Source organism: Berkeleyomyces rouxiae (assembly GCF_048999995.1).
Source record: "Berkeleyomyces rouxiae strain 22BRR77 chromosome Unknown BrBRR77_ptg000004l, whole genome shotgun sequence".
Taxonomy (NCBI): Eukaryota; Fungi; Ascomycota; class Sordariomycetes; order Microascales; family Ceratocystidaceae; genus Berkeleyomyces; species Berkeleyomyces rouxiae.
Genome location: NW_027396494.1, coordinates 2,266,392 through 2,286,309, shown reverse-complemented (window position 1 = coordinate 2,286,309; position 19,918 = coordinate 2,266,392). Strand labels below are relative to the sequence as shown.

Sequence of the window (19,918 nt, the reverse complement as noted above, 5' to 3'; positions counted from 1 at the left end):
GTGTGTTATCTGTGTGCGTGGGACTGGGCAACAGTTGGCCAAAGACGAGGAAGCTTGAGCCTATGCCACCGCCAACAGCCTCAGCCCCTTTTCTTCTTCTTTGCTCTCGAGTATGCAGTATCAATCAGAGCTGGGCCTGGGCCTACTGCAGTGATCACACCTGTCTGGGCCTTACAGAACAACATCAAAACAAAACAACCCATCCCATCCCCAGGCGCTCCGACCGTTGCTCGCCAGCTCGTCCCTTGTTCATTTATTCGTTGCATTGGCTGCAGGCCCCTGTCTGCGATCCCCTTGTCAAACAGCCGGGATATTTGGGCTGGATCGCCCAATGCCTGCTTCTCTTCTGCTTCTACATGCAGAACAAGTCACCCGACCTCGTCTTGTGGGTGGTCGAGTGACTTGGCCAAGGAGTATCTCGGATAAAGCTTGGGCAGTTTGGGGGAAGGCGAGTTATCACGATATCCTAGCGGGAGCACGGAAAATAAACAAGAGAACCCGGACAGACAGCCTGAAGAAAAAAATAAAATAAAAAGGAGACCAACCAGAAACAGCCCGAAATACGTCAAAGCTTCTCCTTGAAAGCTGGGATGGTTTGGCCAAGAGACCAACACGAACGAACCCGCCACCCTCGTTCATCAGGGTCTGCCAGCTGCAGCCAGCTGACCCGCACAGCCTACACAGCCCAAGGGTTAGGGTGTAGTCTAACCACTTGAAACTCTCTACATGAGCGGTTTTCTTGTCCTCCTGCCGATCGCAAATCTCTATTCAACCCGTCATGGCTATTTATTCCCTGTCCAGGTTACGGACTTGCAGATAGAAGCGTTGCGTTGCTGATGTTTCGGGCGGAGGAGCCATTAAGCAGAGGGTGACATCTTTTGTGATCCTGTCGCACGCCTTTGTCCATATCAGGCCGATGGGACGAGATGGAGTGGCCGGGAGGGTAACATTGGGGAGAAGGGAGAGACAGCTAGTTTTGTTTTGCTGTATCTGTCGATGTAGAGCTTCTCTCTTTCTCTCTCTCTCTCTCTCTCTCTCTCTCTCTCTCTCTCTCTCTCTCTCTCTCTCTCTCTCTCTCGCCGTCCGTTCTTACTTCTGAAACCCGGCCCTGTCTTGCCAGATTTGGTCCCTTGCGACATTCCAACCCCATGTTTGACTGACCCAGGCTTTGAAGTTGTCGTCTTCCCGTTCTTCTTGGTACAACCCACTGAGCGTTGCTTTTTTGGCGCAGATCTGCTTACATGTTCATCTTACCGAAATCACCATCCACCTGGTGCTGCGACTTTGCTGTCATTGCTCCAGTTCCAGTCCCAGCACTTACATCATCGTTTCTTGTTGGGGTTCTGCCCCCCCTCACTTATCCCCCGGAAAAAAAAAAGTCTACGATCGACCCTTGATTTTCGTTGTTGGCGAAATGACATGGAGTCATGATCCAGGGTCAAAGTGTTTCCGGCCGAGAAACAAGGGTTTCGGAGGGGAGATGGGGGAACATGAATCCATGGATCCATCGTGATGCCTGCTTGTCTGCAATACATGCGTTGAGAGTTGGCCAAAGGATGGTGTCAACGAAGAGAATGAAGTCATTGTTCTGGCAGTTCCACGAGTGGACTCCCTCGCAGGAATGGCCCTGAAAAGCCGGGGCCGGGGGCCGGGGGCCGGAGGCCGGATGGGAGATGAGTTGAGCCGATACGCTCGGCATGGAATGTGTACAACTATGCAAGCTTGTCTATACTATAATTATCCTGGATGCATCAAACAATGTTGGTAGCACGTCATTTGCAGAGAGCAGAGTGTCCCTGTAGACGCCAGAGCTGGCGCTACGCGCTCAAGGATAGAGGGCGCCTGGGAATCGTAGCAGAGAACAACAGTACTGGGCTCCCAGAAATCACCCACTGTCACTGTCCATTTGTAGCCCCCAAGGCCTAAAGCATCCCCCCCGGTGCCTGTGTGCTTTGCTTCCTCGTCCAACCACACACAAACCCAAGCCAAGCTGGCCGGCTGTTTTGTTTCGCAGTGCTTCCTGACCCAGGCTAACGAGAGCGAGACACGTACTTAGAGATAGGCCTAAGTCCTATTACAGACGTCAAGATAAAACAACAACATAGGCCCAGGTCCAAGTGCCTCGATAGCCGCCGACCGCATACATGCATATCTCGCCCACCCACTCCTGAGACACATGCACACATAAGCTGCCCACGCTCTCCCCAGCCATTGCGTGATCAGGAGCCTACAGCCATACAAAGCGGCGCAGGCTCCTTCTCTCCAGCAGCACCGATCCGTCTCGGAGGCGCCCCATCTCTCGTAGGACGACCACAGAACAGGCCGGGCCCCCGTGGTTGAGGCTCGGAGCTGAAGAGGCGTGCTGGTCGCCATCCACCGGCTCCTCCATGACGAAATGTGCAGCTGAGTGGACACGCCATGCAGGACATCGTCATTTTTAGCACAGCCGATGCCATCGATACCCACCAGCGTCGACAGCCACATGGTCGCCTGGCCGGAGCAAGCGAGGGGAGGGGGCAAGGGAGGAGCCCCCCCGATTTGGTTGAAGGAGCTGAGGGTTTGGGGCTGAAGGTCGGGCGGGTTCACTTGGCCTGTCCTGACGTTCCCTTTTGGGCATTAGTGTCGTGTCTCTTGGCCAAGCGCAAGTCTGCGATAGTTGTTGATTCTTTATTGGCTCTGGCGCTGGGGTCACAAGACCACTCGGCAAGTCTATATTTGCATGCACAACGGCGGGCTTGGGCCTTGGCCAGTCCTGCTGCATTCTGCCACTCTCGACATGCCCATTATTAGCTGGTATGGCTGGACTATAAGCTCTATCGTCATCTTCTTGAGGCTATCTCCTTGCATAGGCCCTCCCGGCAGACACGCACCCACGCACCTGCGCCGGGAGGAGGAGGCTACCAAATTCCAGAACCATCTCTCCCCCACCTCCCATCTCCCATCTGACAGCAATGTTTCCGGTTCCGTAAGATGCCCTTCATACAACCAACCGCTTGGGGTTCGACATGTCTCTGTGGCTGCTACGGCCAATGCCAGTCTTGAAGTCTTGCAGGCCTGGCCTTTCTCGGCCTGGTGCTGATTCTGACACGCGGATGCATGGCACAAGGGGTTGCAAGACACGCTGGATACTTGTACAAGTGCAAAAACAACTACTGGCTATCGTTATCTGTGTGTTGTTTGTTGTCAACGCGGGAGTGGCAGCTGGCAGCTGGCAGTTGAGAGACGAGAGACGAGAGTTGTTCGAAGGGGACCGAGTCCTCTCTCTCCTGCTTCCTTACTCTCTCTCCATTCACCGCTTTTTCTTCCATGGCGTGAATTGATTCTCCTCATTTTGTTTAGTTCTCTTTCTACTCAGCAACTCTTGACGGTGCACTGATCGTCAAGCACACAATCCTTGCCTAGCGAGCATGAATTACAAGTACAGATATACATGCAACTTGCACCATCTGGCCCGCCTGGCTCCTTGTATCTTCGTAAACGGCAGATAACAAAGCGCCAGGGCTCTAGCACAATCCCACAGATAAGTGCCTGGCCAGAAGGTCCCAAGACCACGGTCTAACTACTTGTATGCAGACAAGTCCATACATATGTATGTATGTACATACGCACGCCATACCGGCGAAAAGGTCACCCGCTAGCCAGTTCATAGTTATCTACGCGTTCAAGATATGCCCTTGTGCTTGTCAGCAAACCATCCAGATGCTTTGCTGACTTGAGCTGAAGAGGAGGAGGCATGAGTGAGCCCGTTTCACCTGGGCCTGTAAGTCGAGGAGATAGACTTTTCTTTCCCCCTCCAAAATGCTACGGTTTGAGACGTCAATCTGCATTAAAGAGACTGTTGGAACTTTTCGCTCGCCCTTCTGTTCCTGGTCGTCGACGCGAATCTCATGTGATCTGCAGCTTCTTTCTCCTGACTTTGCGGTCATGTCTCCCCGGCCGGCCCAGAGGTGACGGATACAAGCAGGCCACGCGTGTTCATGTAGAGAAGACGTGAGTGTGCCGGGCTGGAGAGCCCGGCGCCAAGCACAGAGAAGGATACACGCAGTGAGTATGTATGCAACTACACACATGGTTACTTATCCGTCTCCAACATCTCCTTTCAGGCTAAAGGTACACTTGAGACATACAGGAACAACAGCCACTGTACATTGTCTCACCGCCTTTTTTAATCTTTTTTTTCCTTAACCCTTTTCTCTTCCTCTCCTACGCCAATCCAACCAGCTGATTCATTAATTCATCGTATGACGGACTGGCTGCTTGACGCCTTGGTGTGTTGGACTAACCGAAGCACAAAGCTTCGGTATTCTCCATGTTGCCAACAGAACCCTAACGCGCAACCCCAGCCCCGCTCTGGAGGGTCGTGATTTTCGGATGTCGGCCAATTTCAAAGTGTGCGGGGATTATCTCGGGCCGCTGTGACTTGCCCTCAAAGCCCGAGTACAACGGCCCCCGGAAGCCCCTGCAACCATGTCTGCTCCTGATATTTCGCCTGTCAAAGTTGTTCTCCTTGACATTGGTATGGCCAAGCCTTTCTTCATGTACACCCGAACAAGCAAATCTGTCTAACACTGGCCAGAGGGAACCGTGTGTCCGATATCGTTCGTCAAGGATGTATTGGTGAGTCCAACTTCAACTCTGAATCTGCGTCTCGGCCGTGGCATTCTTCTTGGTCGGCGGGCGGGATGTTCGGCCCGAGACGCAACAGCCCTGCCGCAAGTTGCCCAGAGCCCGCCGCTGGTCGCACGCCGCTCACCGCCTGTTGTGTGATGCACCCCGGGCCAAAGCCGCGCTGCCGCCTCCACAGGACAAAGGCCAGAACGCTGTCTAACGTGTGCCCCAGTTCCCGTATGCCCTGAACGCCCTCACCAAGGACCTGGACTCGCTTTGGGATACCGAGGCCTTTCAACCCTACAAGGCTGCCTTTCCCGAAGAGTACCAGCAGTCCAAGCAAGCTTTCTCGGCCCATGCCGCGGATCTGATTGCCCGCGACGTCAAGATCAGCTACCTCAAGAGCCTCCAGGGCCACCTGTGGAAGGAAGGCTACCAGAACGGCGAGTTTGCAGCTCCGCTGTTTCCCGATGTCGCCGAAGCCATTGCCCGCTGGAAGGCGACGGGCATCCGCGTCATGATTTACTCGTCGGGGTCGGTTCCGGCTCAGAAGCTCTTCTTTGGCTACACCAATGCGACGCCGGCTGATCTGACGGGAAGCATCAGCGACTGGTTTGACACGGTCAACGCGGGCCTGAAGAACGAGGCCTCGAGCTACGAAAAGATTGCTGCCAAGTACTCGCCAGAGACTACTCCTGCGCAGTGGCTCTTCCTCAGCGACAACTTGAACGAGGTCGAGGCTGCTCGCGCTGCAGGCATGCAGAGCCTACCCGTCATCCGCCCAGGAAACCAAACTCTTCCCGCTGACAACCCTCTGTCGGCTGAAGCGGTGACTGAGTTTTCCGCCATCAACCCGGCGCTGGCCGGACTCTAGAGACTGCCAAAGGGTATCTCGTTGTGTTGTCACACCACAAATAAATAGACTTGCTTTTTTTTGTTTTGCTCAACCATCTGCTTTCTTGTTGTTGTAGGGCACTGTGTCAGCTGAGCCACTGGCTAGCTCCAAACATGTCATTGCTCTGACCGCGTCCAGAATGGCTTCTTTGTTCACCAACATGCATGCGTGGCGAGATAACATGTCCTTGCGAGCCTCAAATGTCATTCTGCAGCTTACATGTGCGGCTTGACCGCGCGCAGCCATCAGCCTTCTAGTGATTGTACCGGGCATACACTTCGAGAACCAGACTTCGTCTAATATCACATGAACCAGCCGTCTTCTCACTGCCAATCCTTCCCTTCCTTTGTCACCCCATAATGGGCCTGGATTGCCTGTTGCGGCCTAACCCTGATAACAGCCACGAGAAAACCCCAAACTATGATGCTACCTAAAAATCATGTGTGCTTGTACATGTGTACGTACATGCATGTGTGTGCATATGCTTGCATGCACCTGTTTTCATGAGTGTCGCGGCCAACGCAACGTCATGTTCGGGGGGCAAGGAACTATCGGTTCGTAGCAGGATTGGGTTGTATAGGAAAAAGAAAAAGGGAGTTTGTCTGTTAGCCACACCCTCGCGGTCCCGGGATCAGGAGCCGGAGCCAGGGTCTTGATTATGTTCGTGTAAGTACAGTTTGGGGATCTACGCTCGAAGCTGCTCACGGGTTCAATCAGACTACTTGTTGTCCACACGAGAGCAGGCCGGGATTCAAGAGGCACACGTCCTGGCGCCTCTGTATTATCATTGGCATTTTCGGATGCCATGTATCCGTGACGACTGCGACTAGCGGCTGCTTGCTGCTTCCTTGCGTCTGGGCTGCTTTGTGGAAAAGTCCACTGAGCCCCAACCCGTTATACAGCTTGATTGGCAACTAGATGCAATCCTGTTTATGTTTACCTGCCCTTGCTTGATGCCACGTCGCCATGGACTAGATCAACATGCAGTCTGGACTCAGTCGTGCGCGCATTTAAATTCACACGTGTCACTGATAGCGCGGTACTTGTACATGGACAACAAGGACATAAAGGCATCTTGCAACTAGTTGGTTGCTCCGAAAAACACCATTCTGCACATCAGCAAGCCTTGCTGGGATTGTTTTGATCTTCTTCGGCGCCGTCCTGTACGGCTTCCCTGCAACTATTCATGCACTCATTCTCTTGTGTGCTTGGTGCAAGTGTGCGTGAGTGAAAAGAGAGCCACTTGCCGGGACGGGACTGTGTGTACACTTGTACGCAGCCCTTGGCGGCTGGTCCGCAGCATCTTATTGGGCCGTAGACCCCAAGAAACTAGATTGTTCCATGTATCTCAAGTCAAACCGTGGGTTTGTGTTACACGCGGTCCTTTGTGTAGCCTGGGGGCTTCCCGAGTTGTAGCTCCAGGTATAACATGACACGACTGATTTTCAGCTTCTGTCGCTGTACTACATGTTTCCATGTGGTAAAAGAAAATGCAATGTGTCCTGTAATGTGACTGTGAATATTCTAAACGCATCTTTGATTAAGAAAAAAGCAGGAAGAGAATACAAGTGTTCGCTATGGAGTAACAACGCCATTTCTTGGGGGTATATTGAGGAAGCAAAAAAAGCAAAGTAGCCGTGGCTGAACGAACGACGACGCAGCCGAATAGGCTGCTCCGGCAGGAAATATCATGACCTGTGGGCCTTGTTCAGGATGATTGTGAAGTTGTTCCGAGTCGCGCCGGGGTTCAGTTCTTGCTTTCGGAAGACGGCGTTGGGCGTTGGTGTAAGAGACGTGCGTTGCCACAGCTGATAGATGAGCTTGTTTGTCTTTTTTTCGTGTAGCACGGAGAGCCCGAGTGACGCCATGATTTCAGCAAGACGCTGGTTGGTGAAGTATCGCGAGTTGTCAACACAGCTGCGAGGCAGAACCAGGAAGAGAACCGGAAGTGCACCTTTGCACGTCGCCTCGCAGTCGACTGACGGCTGTCGCAGAAACGACAGTGTGCGCCTCAGCATGTTACCCCGGACTATGGCGTCAGGAACAAAGTTTACGACAAGACTGAGAGAGAGCACGTCGAAGCGGTCGGCGTTGGAAGTGGGAAGTGGACGTTCCATGAAATCTTGCTGTATAATGCCCGGTTCTTGGCTGTTCAAGTCAATGCAGACCATATCAAAATGGCCGCTTAATGAGCAAGCATTAGTTGTACTCAACGCGCCAACTTCAAGCATACGCAGCCGGGACGTCTCTTGCACTTTGCCTGTTTTCCTCTTAAGCCCAAGCCATTCTAGGAGAACAACGGACGAGTCGCCGCCACGGTCTTTACTCTGGCCCTGCAGACTGGCCTTTTGGTACTGATCCAAGCCACCCAGGGCTTCAATTTCTGCAGCAAGGGCAGCAGCCCTTGATTGATCCCCCTGCTTGCTTGCCAGCGTTCGTGCCTTTTCCAGTTGGTGATGCTTGTTGATGACGGTTCTGGAGGCCTTGCGTGTAATCGAGGCAGTCGGCGGCTTCAGAACCGGCGGCCGGCCGGTGTTGAGGCGAACCTTTTTACATCTAGCCATGTGATATTCTTAAAGTAGTGTGACAAGGGGGAACTTCTATCGAAAGAATGATATGTGCGGTTTAGTTGATATCTCTACGTACATTGATGTAAGAGTCTCTTGTTACACCTACAATCCATCTTCGCTTTTGTAACTTTTTACCGGGTCCTGTAATCGATAAGATAAAAACATCTATCACTATCTTCACGTGAAATCTCTTATCACCCCCCCCCCCCCCCCCCCGACTGGCAAAAATGGAGCCCTAACCGATAAAAGACCCACATAGTGCCCACTAAATTTGTTAAAAAAACTACCTTGTGTGCAAAGAAATGTAGTTTGAAATTGTCGAAAAAGTTTCCGGATTTGCTGTTTTTTCGATTCTTTCCAACTAACCAGTTTTGCCAACGACGACAAACGACATCGACACAATGGCCCCCAAGGATTCCAAGAAGGGTACGTGATGCCTCGACAACGACTGTCAAACTCTCGACACTTGCACAGACAGCTCTTCCATCTCGCTTGCTGTCGACCTTCTCGAAGCATCCCAAACCGACGTTGCCGACTCTGAACACGAATCGAAACACACCCGGGAGGAGATGTCTTCGAGGACCATGGTTATTGGAGAGGCTCTCGGTGGTAATAGCCGAGGCCTTTTCAACCACTGGACATGACCTGTTAAAGCATCATGCAGCAGCAGACTTTGCGAGTTCTTGTTAAGAGCGATTGCTGATGCTTTCTTTTTTTGATACAGCTGCCAAGGGCACCAAGCAGGCCAACGCCGCCGCTAAGGCCGCCCTGAAGGGTGTAAGTGACTACCAACTCAGCTAGCAGCCTCATTTCATCACCAGATATTAACAGCCCTATAGGTCAACTCGCACAAGGTCAAGAAGGCTCGCTACAGCACCATCTTCCACCGCCCCAAGACTCTGGAGGTGTCTCGTGCCCCCAAGTACCCCCGCAAGTCGATCCCTCACGATGTTCGTCTGGATGAGCACAAGATTGTCGTCCACCCCCTGAACACTGAGTCCGCCATGAAGAAGATTGAGGAGAACAACACCTTGGTCTTCATCGTCGACATCAAGGCCAACAAGGCTCAGATCAAGCAGGCTCTGAAGAAGCTGTACGACATTGACACCGTCAAGATCAACACCCTGATCCGGTAAGTTTGCGCTGTCCTCGTCATTCTCAAGTAAAGAATACCCTCTTACTGACTCACAACAGCCCCGACGGCTCCAAGAAGGCCTACGCCCGCCTGACCCCCGATGTCGATGCTCTTGACATTGCTGCCACCAAGCTGGCCCTCGTTTAAAGCGTTGCCTAAACAAAACTTGGGGGAAGTGGGAAAAAACAAAAGGAATCACATACAAAAAAAAACAGATAAATCTTTTTTTTTGTTCTTGGAACTGGGACTTCTTTCTCATATGGGTCATGACTTCGGAATCAAAAATACAAGGCGTTCTAAAGCAATCTTCTTTTTTCTTTCTTCTCTTTCTATTTGATAGGATGCTCGCATCTTCTTTCAGGGAGCAACTCGGCGCACAGGACAACGGGATTTTTTGGGACTCTTGATCTTTTTTTTTGATCTTTTCATCATGTGTTCTTCTGGTTGCTCGTCGTGTTGTTCTGAGTAGCTCGTGAAGTTTGTGTCGTGCAATCTAGAGTCCATGTCATAAGTATCCATGCGCCCGACGGAATTCGTGCTCTAGATAATACTGACGATGGATAAGAGTCTCGTCGTATAAATGTCCCCTCTCGTAGCCTCACAGATTTAGTCTTGGTTTTCCGTAGAAAATTTTCGTCGTCAGGATAAAACCCTATCATTCAGTGCGAAACCCTTATAACATCGTGTTTGAATTACATGCCAAACCCTAGTATTTCCCCTATCATAGTTTCATTTAACCATCCCACAACCACCGACACGATGACGAAAATGTCTAACGTAACACTTGGACCTCAAGAACTCTCGAAACTCCCGGCGGAGGTAGCCGAGTATCTCGCCTCAGGCGACCACACCGTCCCAGCCGCCGTAGCGACCGCAATCCGAGCGACCGCCAGCCCGCCCGACCGCTACACCGACGCACAACGGGCCGCCGACATCCAGACCATCTCCGAGTTCACGCATGATGTGTTCCGGCAGCTGCTGAGCCAAGCCAAGGCGTCCGAATCGAGCTTGGCCGCGGAGCGGGAGCAGGAGAGGGCCGCAATGGCCGATGAACGGCGCCAGTTTGCTGTGCTCCAGGAGAAGCTGAATGGACTGACCTTGATGTGCCAGGATGCGGTTGACAGAGCCACGGGGTCGGAAGATCGCGGCGCGCCGGCCGATATAATTGATAGCTCTGTTCCGGGCCCGGGCAGATTCCATGGCACGGCGGATGACCCTGATGACATCTGCGGGCAGTATCGCCTGTGGCGCGACCTGGTTCAGCTCAAGTTTATGGATGAAAGATCAGTGTATACTTCAGAAGCCAAGAAGATTCGTCTCGCCTTGCGGCTGCTGGCAGGCGACGCTGGAGTCCTGACGGAGAATATCAAAGCAGCAATGATCAAGAACCCAAACGACCCCCAGAAGTGGAAGCACCAGACCTTCAAGAGCCTGATTGAGTATCTGGACAGCGTGTACGACAGGAACAGCAGCGTCGCTCGCGATGCCAATGAATTGTCCCGTCTGTCGATGAAAGCCGTGGCGGACTTCCCCTACTTTGTGATTAGACTCGAGACGCTTAGCGCATCGCTGAAGCTGGACAACATAACAAAGGCACTGGTGCTGCGCGCTAGACTGCCCCAGGATATGGTGACTGCCTCGTTTAGCATGCAGGCTCGTCTTAGCGACTATCAGGGTTGGCTCAGCGGGTTGACAAACATATACAACAACCTGTCCGAGATAGACGCCGATAATGCCTTCAGGAGTATCGTTAACGGAGACCCTCCTGCGCCGCAGCGCCAGAGGAAGCCTCGTCGGAGACAGGGTAATAATGGCCAGTGAGACGGACGGGTTCCCTGGATGATGCTGCGGGATTGCGAGTTGTTGGTTTCGCTCGCAGCTACGTATTACGCCAGGCCAGAACAAAAAAGACCTTTGGTCGACTTCTAGATGCACATAGAAAAAGGGCTGTGTTGAATGTTTGGCCAGGCCATTAGCTCTTTGACCACCCCGAGATAGTAACTCATCGCTCGCTGTCCTAGAAATAACAAAGCTGAAAGAAGAACACGCTTGCACCGGGTCCTTGTCCATGCTGATAGAGTCACCGTTTCCACCGTAGAATATAACCAGGGTTGTTGATTGGTGGTAGTACAAATATAATTACACATTCAAGGCGCTGCTATGTCTCTCTGGCCTTGGAGCTTTTGATATGTATCTCGGAGAAGGCCTCGTGCGGTTGTTCTTTTCTTTCACCTTGCTGCATACAACCCCACCTCCGCCAAATTCGTACACTCTCCCACGCGCAATCTCTTCAGCAGACGGGACCCATCAAAGCATCTTCCACCGACCCGTCCCTCGTCTCGCGGGCGGCTCCGCGACCGCGGGACAAGACGCGGCAGCAAGAACCAAAGCAGTTCCTCCACACCAACCCCCCTCCCCCCCCCACGGGACTCGGCATCGCACGCCTCTACTTGCGCATGTTCTCAAGGTGCTTCATGGTCAGGAAGTTGATGTCGAGAAAGCGCTGCACGCAGTTGGTCATGCACGCCTCTTCGCCCCGGTCCAGGCTCTGGCTCTTGATCGGCCCCGTGATGCATTTTTTCCAGCACATTTCGGTCAGGGTGTGGGTGGCTGGAAGGAGAGTGTGTGGTGTTAGCTAGGGAACAGGACTTGAGAAGGGGGGGGGGGGGGGGGGGGGTGACGCTGGGACTCTGCGGCTCTGCGGCTCTGGGTGCGTTGTGGTGCGCCGGCTGGCCGCCACCACCATTTCGCCGCGCCCGTGAGACCACGCTAGTCTACGTACTCGTTTGGATATGCGAGCGCTGGTTCTCGCCCTCGAGGAAATGGCGAAGCTCCTCCTTGTCCTTGTCGTTCAGCTTGGACAGGTCGGCGTTGTCGATTTTGGAGGCCATTGTGACTGTCAAAAAATGAGGTTAAAGATTGAATGAAGACACGGGAAAAACAAAACACAAAAGGATATGTGCCGGATCAGAAAAAAACTCTCAATAGCTTGGACTCGCCTGCCCAAGCGAATCCGCGATACTTGGTGTATGGTCTCGAAAATTTCGTGGCGGCGGCTAACGCGGGTCTGCTGAGTCAGCAAGAAGCGCGGCGACAATCACGTCCTCCTCGCGGTCCGGCCAGTAATTACTTCATGTTCCTCGTTCACTTAGTTGCCCAGCTATTTACTATAAAACAGATAGTCTGACTTTATTACCGCTCCGAATTTGTATCTTCCAACAATTCAATTTCTACCAACATTACTAGCCCATTCTATTTCTCAAATCCCCGGCTTCAAATGTACCGCAGGCGCCGAGCAATGCCCACGATAATAATGGAAATAACAACCATGAAGCCCATGATGCCAAAGAAGGGGCCAAGGCTGTCCGTGTCCTTCCACGGAACCTGCACGTTCATGCCAAACATGCCGCTGACCAAGTTGAGCGGCACGAGGATCGAGGCGAGAAAAGTGATCTTGCTGAGGGCCTCGTTGGTGGCGGTGCCCTGGGAGATGCTGTTGACTGTCAGCTGCGTGAGGTACGAGTGGTGGACGCGGGAGAGCATCTTTTCAAAGTGAGTCAGGTTGCCAACCATGGTCACGACGTGGTCCTGAATGTCACCCAGATACAAGCCAATGTCCATGCGAGGCGTGACCTTGTAGTTCTCGTTGCAACGCTTGGTGAAGCCCCGAAGCACATCGGCCTTGCCGCCGAGAAGGCGGATCAACGAAGTCACGTTGCGTCTGGTAGTGACGACGGACTTTAGGAACTCGTTGGAGTCTTCATCGTGGATTATAAAGACAGAATCCTCAATGCTATCGACTACGCGCTCGAGCTGCTTGATGACGGGGGCAAAGCTATCGACAATGTCGTCAATGAGAGCATAGCAGATCCAGTCGCTGCTCAGAGAGACAAAGTCCTTCAAGAGCGCAATGCGACGTCTGACGTGGGAGGCATGCTGGTTGGGAGCGAAGCTGAAGCTCAAAGTGCCCTCGCGGAACACAATGGCATAAATGTGCAGCGGCTCATACTCTTGAATGCCCTCCTCGTCTGTAACCGTGTTGAATGAGCGGAAGCAGACAAAATAATAGGCCGGGAACAGCTCAATCTTCTCGCGAGACTCCTGGGTAGCAATGTCTTCATGGGTAAGGGGGTGCACACCAAATGCCTTGCAAATGGCGTTGATCTCATCAGCAGTAGGGTTGTTGATGTTGAGCCACCACACTCCATCTTGCTGCTCAGGAGGGATCTCGAAAAGGCCACGGATGTCTTCTCCCGGGATAAGAAGATCACACAGCTCAGGAGCGTGAATTGTTGATTCCCAGTTGGAAGAAAAGAAGCTGATGCGAGTGTTGTCGACAGGAGGCGGAACGGGGGTGCGAGATTCAATTCTCACAGCGGCATCTCCTGTCTCGGGCAGCTCAGCTTCAGCCTTGACATCGCTGTCAAAGGACTCTGAGGGGTGAATCACGGGCTCATTCACTACCGAGACACCGGTAGCAGTCTGTGCGGTGTGTTGACGCAAGAGGCTAGCAGCCTCGGCATCCATGGCAGCTTCCTGTGCCTCGCGCTGGTTGTTGATGAACTCCTCCAGATAGTCAAAGTCGATGTTGAGCTGATCCTTGTTCTGGACGGGGAAGCAGACGTCTTCCTCGGCAGTCTGCACGCTGATAACACTAGCACGGTCATCAATGGTGCGGGGGCGACTGCGGAAGCTACGAGCTTCAATGGAGCTGGCGCGGCTTTTGCGGTCGTCTTCATCGTAGCGGGGGCGAGAGGGGTCGGAAAAAGACATCTCCCGTTCCCGGCGACGGGCTTGGGCAAAGGCCTTGACCGAATTGGGCGGTGAGTGGGTCTGCGATGACCCCGCAGTCATGCGGCGGCTGCGGCGAGAGGGCGACTGGCGACCCATAGGGCCGTCATCCTCGCTATCACTGACCGCCTCCTCGGTGAAGTCACGGACATGGACATTGCTGCCAGTATGCTCGGCCTGCGCCTCGCGCTCGAGATTGCGCGACGCATACAGGGTGTCAAAGGTCCCGCGGCGGGGGCGTTCGTTTTGCCGAGGAGTCGCAGGAGACAAGTGACGGTGGTCGTCGAGTTCCAGCATGGGAACCGAGAGGTTGTTGTTGTTGTCGTAAGTGTCCTCGTGGTCAGACATGGTGGCTGAAGAAGCGCAGGGCGTTCGAGGAGTATTGAAACGGGAGAAAGCGAGCGGATCGGGAGAGAACTCTTGGTCTTCAAAGACTGGTATATACCGCTATGAGAGAGGCCCGTACGGCACGTGCAAGGACAGGCGGGCACGCACACAGAGGGGTTGGTCAGGACAGACAGAATGGGAGGGATGAGACAAAAGACTGCAATAACTTAGAAACCAGTAGCCATAGTGCAATAGAACAACAGAGAACGGGGCTCTCCTCTATGCGCGCTACGGAAGATCGTGACAGTGGCGATCTTACGGAGGCTTCTTGTTCACTCCGCTGTAGACCCAGAAGCCAGGGTCGTGGCGGGAGTTGGCGGGAGTAAGAGTTGCCAGAGTGAAAGCCGCCAACTTGACGGAAGACAACGAGGATATAGAGAAGCCGTAAGCAAGTCGCGCGGTGGCGATGGAAGAGAGTCGAGGCAGCGGTGACGATGCGCGAAATTTGGCCAGCAGCTGATGGACTGACGAATCGAGAAAGCCAAGGCCAGGGATCGAACGATATCGAGAGAAAAGCGATAAGGGCAGATGCTTGTGGAACCTGGACTTGGGGAGATGCAGGGAGGCTCAGAGAGAGAAAGCGGAGAATAAAAGACGTAGATTGGTGGTGATTCGAAGGACAAAGAAGCCGCGGATTCAAAGAAAGACGACGCAGGGCAAAATGCTTATCGCCGCAAAGGTTGGCCTGGTTTAAGTATTTATCGTGAGGAGGAAACGAGACGTCAAGACATGCAGCTTGGTGATTGGCGAGAATTATAGTGGGGCGGGAGTTATTTGTGAGAAAAATGGGGCTGAAAGAAGAAAATTTTGGCGGGTCCCACCGCCAGCAACAGGGCCCCGATTGAGTGTGTTTGCTGTGGTACAAAGCACCAGGTTCAGGGTACACGACGGGCGCAGGAGCCGCCGCTGTACAAGAGGTACTGGGTACCTGTGTTTTTAGACAGCGGGTGGCGTGCAGATGTCACCACCGGCGGATTAAACACGCATGGAGACAAGGAAGGAGGGCGAAGAAGAACAACACACGCAGCTGCAACTACCCTGGCCAGCCACAGCACGATGCTCGACTCGAGCTCTCGTGTGCGCGCACAAGGCAAAAATAAAGCAGACTATTTACCATTATAGTAGTAGCTATAATATGCACTGTCTCACTGGCCCCTTTTCTGTGTTGCTGCTTGGATTCCATGGGAAGAAGAAAAAGAAGAAAAAAAAAGTACCTCAGACTTCGTTTGGGAACGGCTGGCCTCAACCCAGATCAAAAGAGGCAACTGCACCTTTAAAATCCAGCAACTCCCTTGCAGCCGGATGAACTCCGGTTCCACGGCACCGTGACCGCCAATCGTGAGCCCATGTGGTTAAAATGCCACATGGAAGAGAATGCGCTCGGGAAAGCAGTGATAGAAATACCATCACGCCAAAAACAAGATAATCGTACCAAAAAATACATATAAACATGTTCTATTTATTGCCAACCAGCCAGTCCGGCTCAACCCTTATCAAAATGTTTTCTCCTCTGTTGTTTCGATTGCCCACACTTCTTTTTGCTGGGCAACGACACTGCCACGCCCTCCTCAGCCCCCTTTGCGTTCAAGAGCGCTTTACCACGACTCCAGGTTGGTCAGAACACAGGCCTCACCGTTGCGGGGAATCAGCTGTCCGATACGGTGCACCTTTTGGCCAGCAGCAGCAAGCTCAGCATATGCCTCATCGGCCTTGGACGCCTCTACGGCAAGAATCATGCCAAGACCGTTGTTGAACGTGCGGCACATCTCAATGGCGGGCACGTTGCCCGTCTCGCGCAGCCACTTGAACACAGCCGGCCGCTCCCACGACTTGAGGTCAATGTCAGCAGCCAGACGGTCGGGTAGCATGCGCGGGACATTGTCAATGAGGCCTCCGCCAGTAATGTGGGCCGCACCCTTCACGAGATCCTTGGCAAACACCTGCAGAAGCGCCTTGACGTATAGGCGCGTAGGGGTGAGCAGCGCCTCACCAACAGACTTGGTGGGTTCCCAAGGAGCAGTGTCCTTGTAGGTCAGGCCGCTGGCATCCGTGACAATCTTGCGGACCAGTGAGAAGCCATTTGAGTGAACACCGCTGGACTCCAGACCAAGGAGCACGTCGCCGGGAACCATGGCGTCCAGTTTGGGCAGTCTGCGCTCAGCAGTGACAACACCAATGGCAGCACCAGCAGCATCGTAGTCTTCCTCTTGGTACATGCCAGGCATCTCGGCCGTCTCGCCACCAATCAGGGCACAGCCCGATTCTCTGCAGCCGGCAGCCACACCTTCCACGAATGCGGTAGCTGAAAGCGGATCCAGCTTGCTGCAGCCGTAGTAGTCAAGGAACATGAGAGGCTCGGCACCCTGCACCACCAGATCGTTCACATTCATGGCAACCAGATCAATGCCGACAGTGTCATGCTTGCCCATGGCGTGCGCAATCATCAGCTTGGTACCCACACCATCGATGGCGCCGACTAGAATCGGGGCGTTGGGGTAGCCGCAGTGGGACAGGTCCAGCTCGCCACCAAATCCACCAATCTCGGCATCAGCACCAGCACGCTTGGTGGAACGAACGGCAGTCTTGATGCGCTCAACAAACTCGTTGCCGCCATCGATGCTCACACCAGCCTGGGAGTAAGTCATCTCGGTCTTAGCCTTGCTCTTGAACGCCCGGTGGGCAATGTCCTTGCGGTAGAACATACCGTCGAACTTGATGAGCTTCATGCTCTCGTAGACCTTGGCAACTGCGGCCTCCAGAGTCTCGGCAGTAGCATTGGCAGCGATAACACGGCCACCGGCAGTCTTGAGCTGAGTGCCCTCCAGAGCAGTACCAGCATGGAAAATGGTAGTGTTCTCTGGGCTAGGATCGACAGTCATGGGAATACCCTTGGCATAAGAACCAGGGTAGCCGCCAGAAGCGGCAACAACAGTAGCACTGAACTTTTGGTCAACCTTGAAGTCAACGGCATCCAGGTAGCCGCCAGTGCAGGCGAGCATGACCTCGGCCAGATCGGTATCAGCAGACAGCAGAGGAAGCACGGTCTGAGTCTCAGGGTCGCCAAAGCGGACGTTGTACTCTAGAACCTTGGGGCCTTTGGGGGTGATCATGAGTCCCGTGAAGAGAACACCAACAAAGCGAGCTCTCTCTTGGCGCAGACCACGAATAGTAGGGCCGAGGATCTCCTTGTCGACGGTGGCCAGCAGAGACTTGGTAGCAATGCTAGTAGGGGCGTAGCAGCCCATGCCGCCGGTGTTGGGGCCCAGATCGCCGTCAAAAATTCTCTTGTGGTCCTGGGCGGCGGGCAAGGACTTGAAAGTGTAGCCATCAGAGAAGGTCAAGATGCTGAGCTCGTCGCCAGTCAAGAACTCCTCAATGACCACTTCACTACCAGCATCACCGAAGGCGCGGTCAATCATAATCTCCTTGACGGCAGCTCTGGCCTCTTCCTTGGTGGTAGGGATGATGACGCCCTTGCCAGCAGCCAGGCCGGTGGCCTTGATGACAATATCGTGGTCAATGCTGTCGATGTACGCCAGGGCCTCGTCAGCATTGCTAAAGTTCTTGTAAGCAGCAGTAGGGATGTTGTGGCGGGCCATAAAGTCCTTGGAGAAAGTCTTGCTGCCCTCCATCTGGGCAGCCTCCTTGGAGGGGCCAAACACGGGGATGCCAGCCAGGCGGAAGGGCTCCTCAATGCCGTCAACCAGCGGAGCCTCGGGGCCGGGAACAACCAGGCCAACACGCTCCTTCTTGGCGAACTCGACCAGGCCGGCAAAGTCGGCGGCCGAGACTGACGTCACATTGGTGGTCTTGGGGCAGCCAGCCGTACCGCCGTTTCCGGGGACAGCAAAGATGGCGTCGACCTGGGGTGACTGGCTCAGCTTCCAGGCAATGGCATGCTCACGGCCGCCGTTGCCAACGAGAAGAACGCGTAGAGACATGGTGGGGGAGGGGGAGGGCCGGATATGGGCCGGTGGATGACGAAGACAAAGAAAGAGACGATGGTAGAGACGCTTTCGCGGCTATGGACCTTGCTTGCGGATGACACAGGCACACGCTCAAAGCAGCCAAGGCAAAGCAGAAAAGGAAATAAGAGTCAGGAACTAGAACCAGGCCCAGGCGCCGTATTATAGCGTTGCGACGAGATGAGCGTTCTTGCGTGGGCACGGCCAGCCGATGTCCCCCAGTCCGAAGGAAAATTTGAGCTACCCTTTTTTTTTTCTTTTTTTTTTCTGACGTGCTGCTCTGCGGGCAGGAACGTCAAGTCTGGTCTGGTCTGGCAGTTGCTACATACTATGGGCCAATGGGATTGTCCCACTAACAAACCCGCCTGCAACGCGAGACTAGGCCGGCTTGGGTTAACTGTCTGTGGCGCTGTGGCCGAGGGGCGGATGCAGAATTTTCTTTTCTTTTCTTTTCTTGCTCAGTCAGAGAGTTGCCATATTATGGCGCAATTCTACGCTGATCTCTGAAAGCAGTCTGTTTTGCCACGCGCGTAGACTTGTGCTTGTGTACGGCCGCCACAAGTCCAGACGGATAGTGCTCAGAACTCAGCACCCGTTCCCTCTTCCTGCAAAAACGCGATGATGTTGGCGGGGTAAAAAGACCCAGCTTTTTTCTCAACGTTCCCCTCTTTTCTCAAATGAGAAATGAGGTCATTCTTATCGCCACGTGATGCAAAATACAGTGTTGCTCCACTTTTATTGACCCCTCTCCCCAGACACCCAGACAAGGCTAAATCATGAGACGTCAGCCTTGTCCCGATAACAAGGGTCGCATGAAGCCCTAAAGGATTCAGGGTTTGTCGCATAGTGCTTACTTGGCCGATTGGCTTGTCGCCAACTTTCAACCATGCGATGTCCACGACCACAAACACACACACACCATACGCAGCCTCGACCGCTACATCTTGACCTTGTCGATACTTTTGCGCCTCTCCCCAGAAACCACAGCTTACGTAACCATGGCTGAAGAGTTCATAGACAGGATTCGCGACGTCTTTGACGGCCAAATTGTCAGTACAAACCCTCACAAACCCCAACCTCACACTCTCCGCCTTACCGTGCCGTACTAACTATCGATTGCAGGACTTTAAAGGACAACCCTTCGCCGAGCTCATACAGAATGTCGCCATGTCCGTCTTCGGCGTAAGTGCCCCCGGGTGTACATTTTTCCAGCTGTCTTCTCGTTCCGCTCCTGGCCACCCTCTCCACCGCCCTTAGCGCCAAAGCTTCTAACCAAGTCGCACAGATACTAGCGTTTATATACGGCTACGTCTACCAAGACATACGCGCAGCCCTCTTCATCGTTCTCGGTGGCGCCATAGTCACGCTCCTCCTGGTCGTTCCGCCATGGCCCATGTACAAACGCAACCCGGTCAAGTGGCTGCCCGCCGGCACGGGGTTCCAAACATATCAGTCACTGTTGGAAAAGGACCAGTAGTGGTGTAGCCATCAGCAAGAAAGATCACGGACACAGGCCATATTCTGTATTTGTTAGGGGGTTTCGTCATAGGGCATTAATTCATTATGG

The 19,918-nt window shown here is 53.5% G+C and overlaps 8 protein-coding genes across 8 annotated transcripts; 4 read left to right on the top strand and 4 right to left on the bottom strand.

Annotated features, from left to right (window-relative positions):
- Window positions 1–4,467: 4,467 nt before the first annotated feature.
- On the top strand, window positions 4,468–5,482 carry BROUX77_004868 (uncharacterized protein; the record flags this gene model as incomplete). Its single annotated transcript, XM_073749678.1, has 3 exons — window positions 4,468–4,516; window positions 4,577–4,617; window positions 4,841–5,482. 3 exons carry the CDS (start codon window positions 4,468–4,470, stop codon window positions 5,480–5,482), a joined length of 732 nt encoding a protein of 243 aa, XP_073605325.1.
- A 1,709-nt stretch (window positions 5,483–7,191) lies between these two features.
- BROUX77_004867 (uncharacterized protein) lies at window positions 7,192–8,067 on the bottom strand (the record flags this gene model as incomplete). The annotated part of the gene is made up of 1 exon (XM_073749676.1): window positions 7,192–8,067. The coding sequence occupies one exon, from the start codon at window positions 8,065–8,067 to the stop codon at window positions 7,192–7,194; it is 876 nt and encodes a 291-aa protein (XP_073605324.1).
- A 407-nt stretch (window positions 8,068–8,474) lies between these two features.
- On the top strand, window positions 8,475–9,355 carry BROUX77_004866 (uncharacterized protein; the record flags this gene model as incomplete). Its single annotated transcript, XM_073749675.1, has 4 exons — window positions 8,475–8,499; window positions 8,798–8,850; window positions 8,913–9,205; window positions 9,268–9,355. The coding sequence occupies 4 exons, from the start codon at window positions 8,475–8,477 to the stop codon at window positions 9,353–9,355; spliced, it is 459 nt and encodes a 152-aa protein (XP_073605323.1).
- Window positions 9,356–9,967: 612 nt separating this feature from the next.
- BROUX77_004865 (uncharacterized protein) lies at window positions 9,968–11,029 on the top strand (the record flags this gene model as incomplete). The annotated part of the gene is made up of 1 exon (XM_073749674.1): window positions 9,968–11,029. One exon carries the CDS (start codon window positions 9,968–9,970, stop codon window positions 11,027–11,029), a length of 1,062 nt encoding a protein of 353 aa, XP_073605322.1.
- A 625-nt stretch (window positions 11,030–11,654) lies between these two features.
- BROUX77_004864 (uncharacterized protein) lies at window positions 11,655–12,099 on the bottom strand (the record flags this gene model as incomplete). The annotated part of the gene is made up of 2 exons (XM_073749673.1): window positions 11,655–11,818; window positions 11,991–12,099. 2 exons carry the CDS (start codon window positions 12,097–12,099, stop codon window positions 11,655–11,657), a joined length of 273 nt encoding a protein of 90 aa, XP_073605321.1.
- Window positions 12,100–12,481: 382 nt separating this feature from the next.
- Window positions 12,482–14,347, bottom strand: BROUX77_004863 (uncharacterized protein; the record flags this gene model as incomplete). Its single annotated transcript, XM_073749672.1, has 1 exon — window positions 12,482–14,347. The coding sequence occupies one exon, from the start codon at window positions 14,345–14,347 to the stop codon at window positions 12,482–12,484; it is 1,866 nt and encodes a 621-aa protein (XP_073605320.1).
- A 1,634-nt stretch (window positions 14,348–15,981) lies between these two features.
- Window positions 15,982–18,327, bottom strand: BROUX77_004862 (uncharacterized protein; the record flags this gene model as incomplete). Its single annotated transcript, XM_073749671.1, has 1 exon — window positions 15,982–18,327. The coding sequence occupies one exon, from the start codon at window positions 18,325–18,327 to the stop codon at window positions 15,982–15,984; it is 2,346 nt and encodes a 781-aa protein (XP_073605319.1).
- Window positions 18,328–19,349: 1,022 nt separating this feature from the next.
- Window positions 19,350–19,828, top strand: BROUX77_004861 (uncharacterized protein; the record flags this gene model as incomplete). Its single annotated transcript, XM_073749670.1, has 3 exons — window positions 19,350–19,400; window positions 19,474–19,533; window positions 19,637–19,828. 3 exons carry the CDS (start codon window positions 19,350–19,352, stop codon window positions 19,826–19,828), a joined length of 303 nt encoding a protein of 100 aa, XP_073605318.1.
- Window positions 19,829–19,918: the final 90 nt, after the last annotated feature.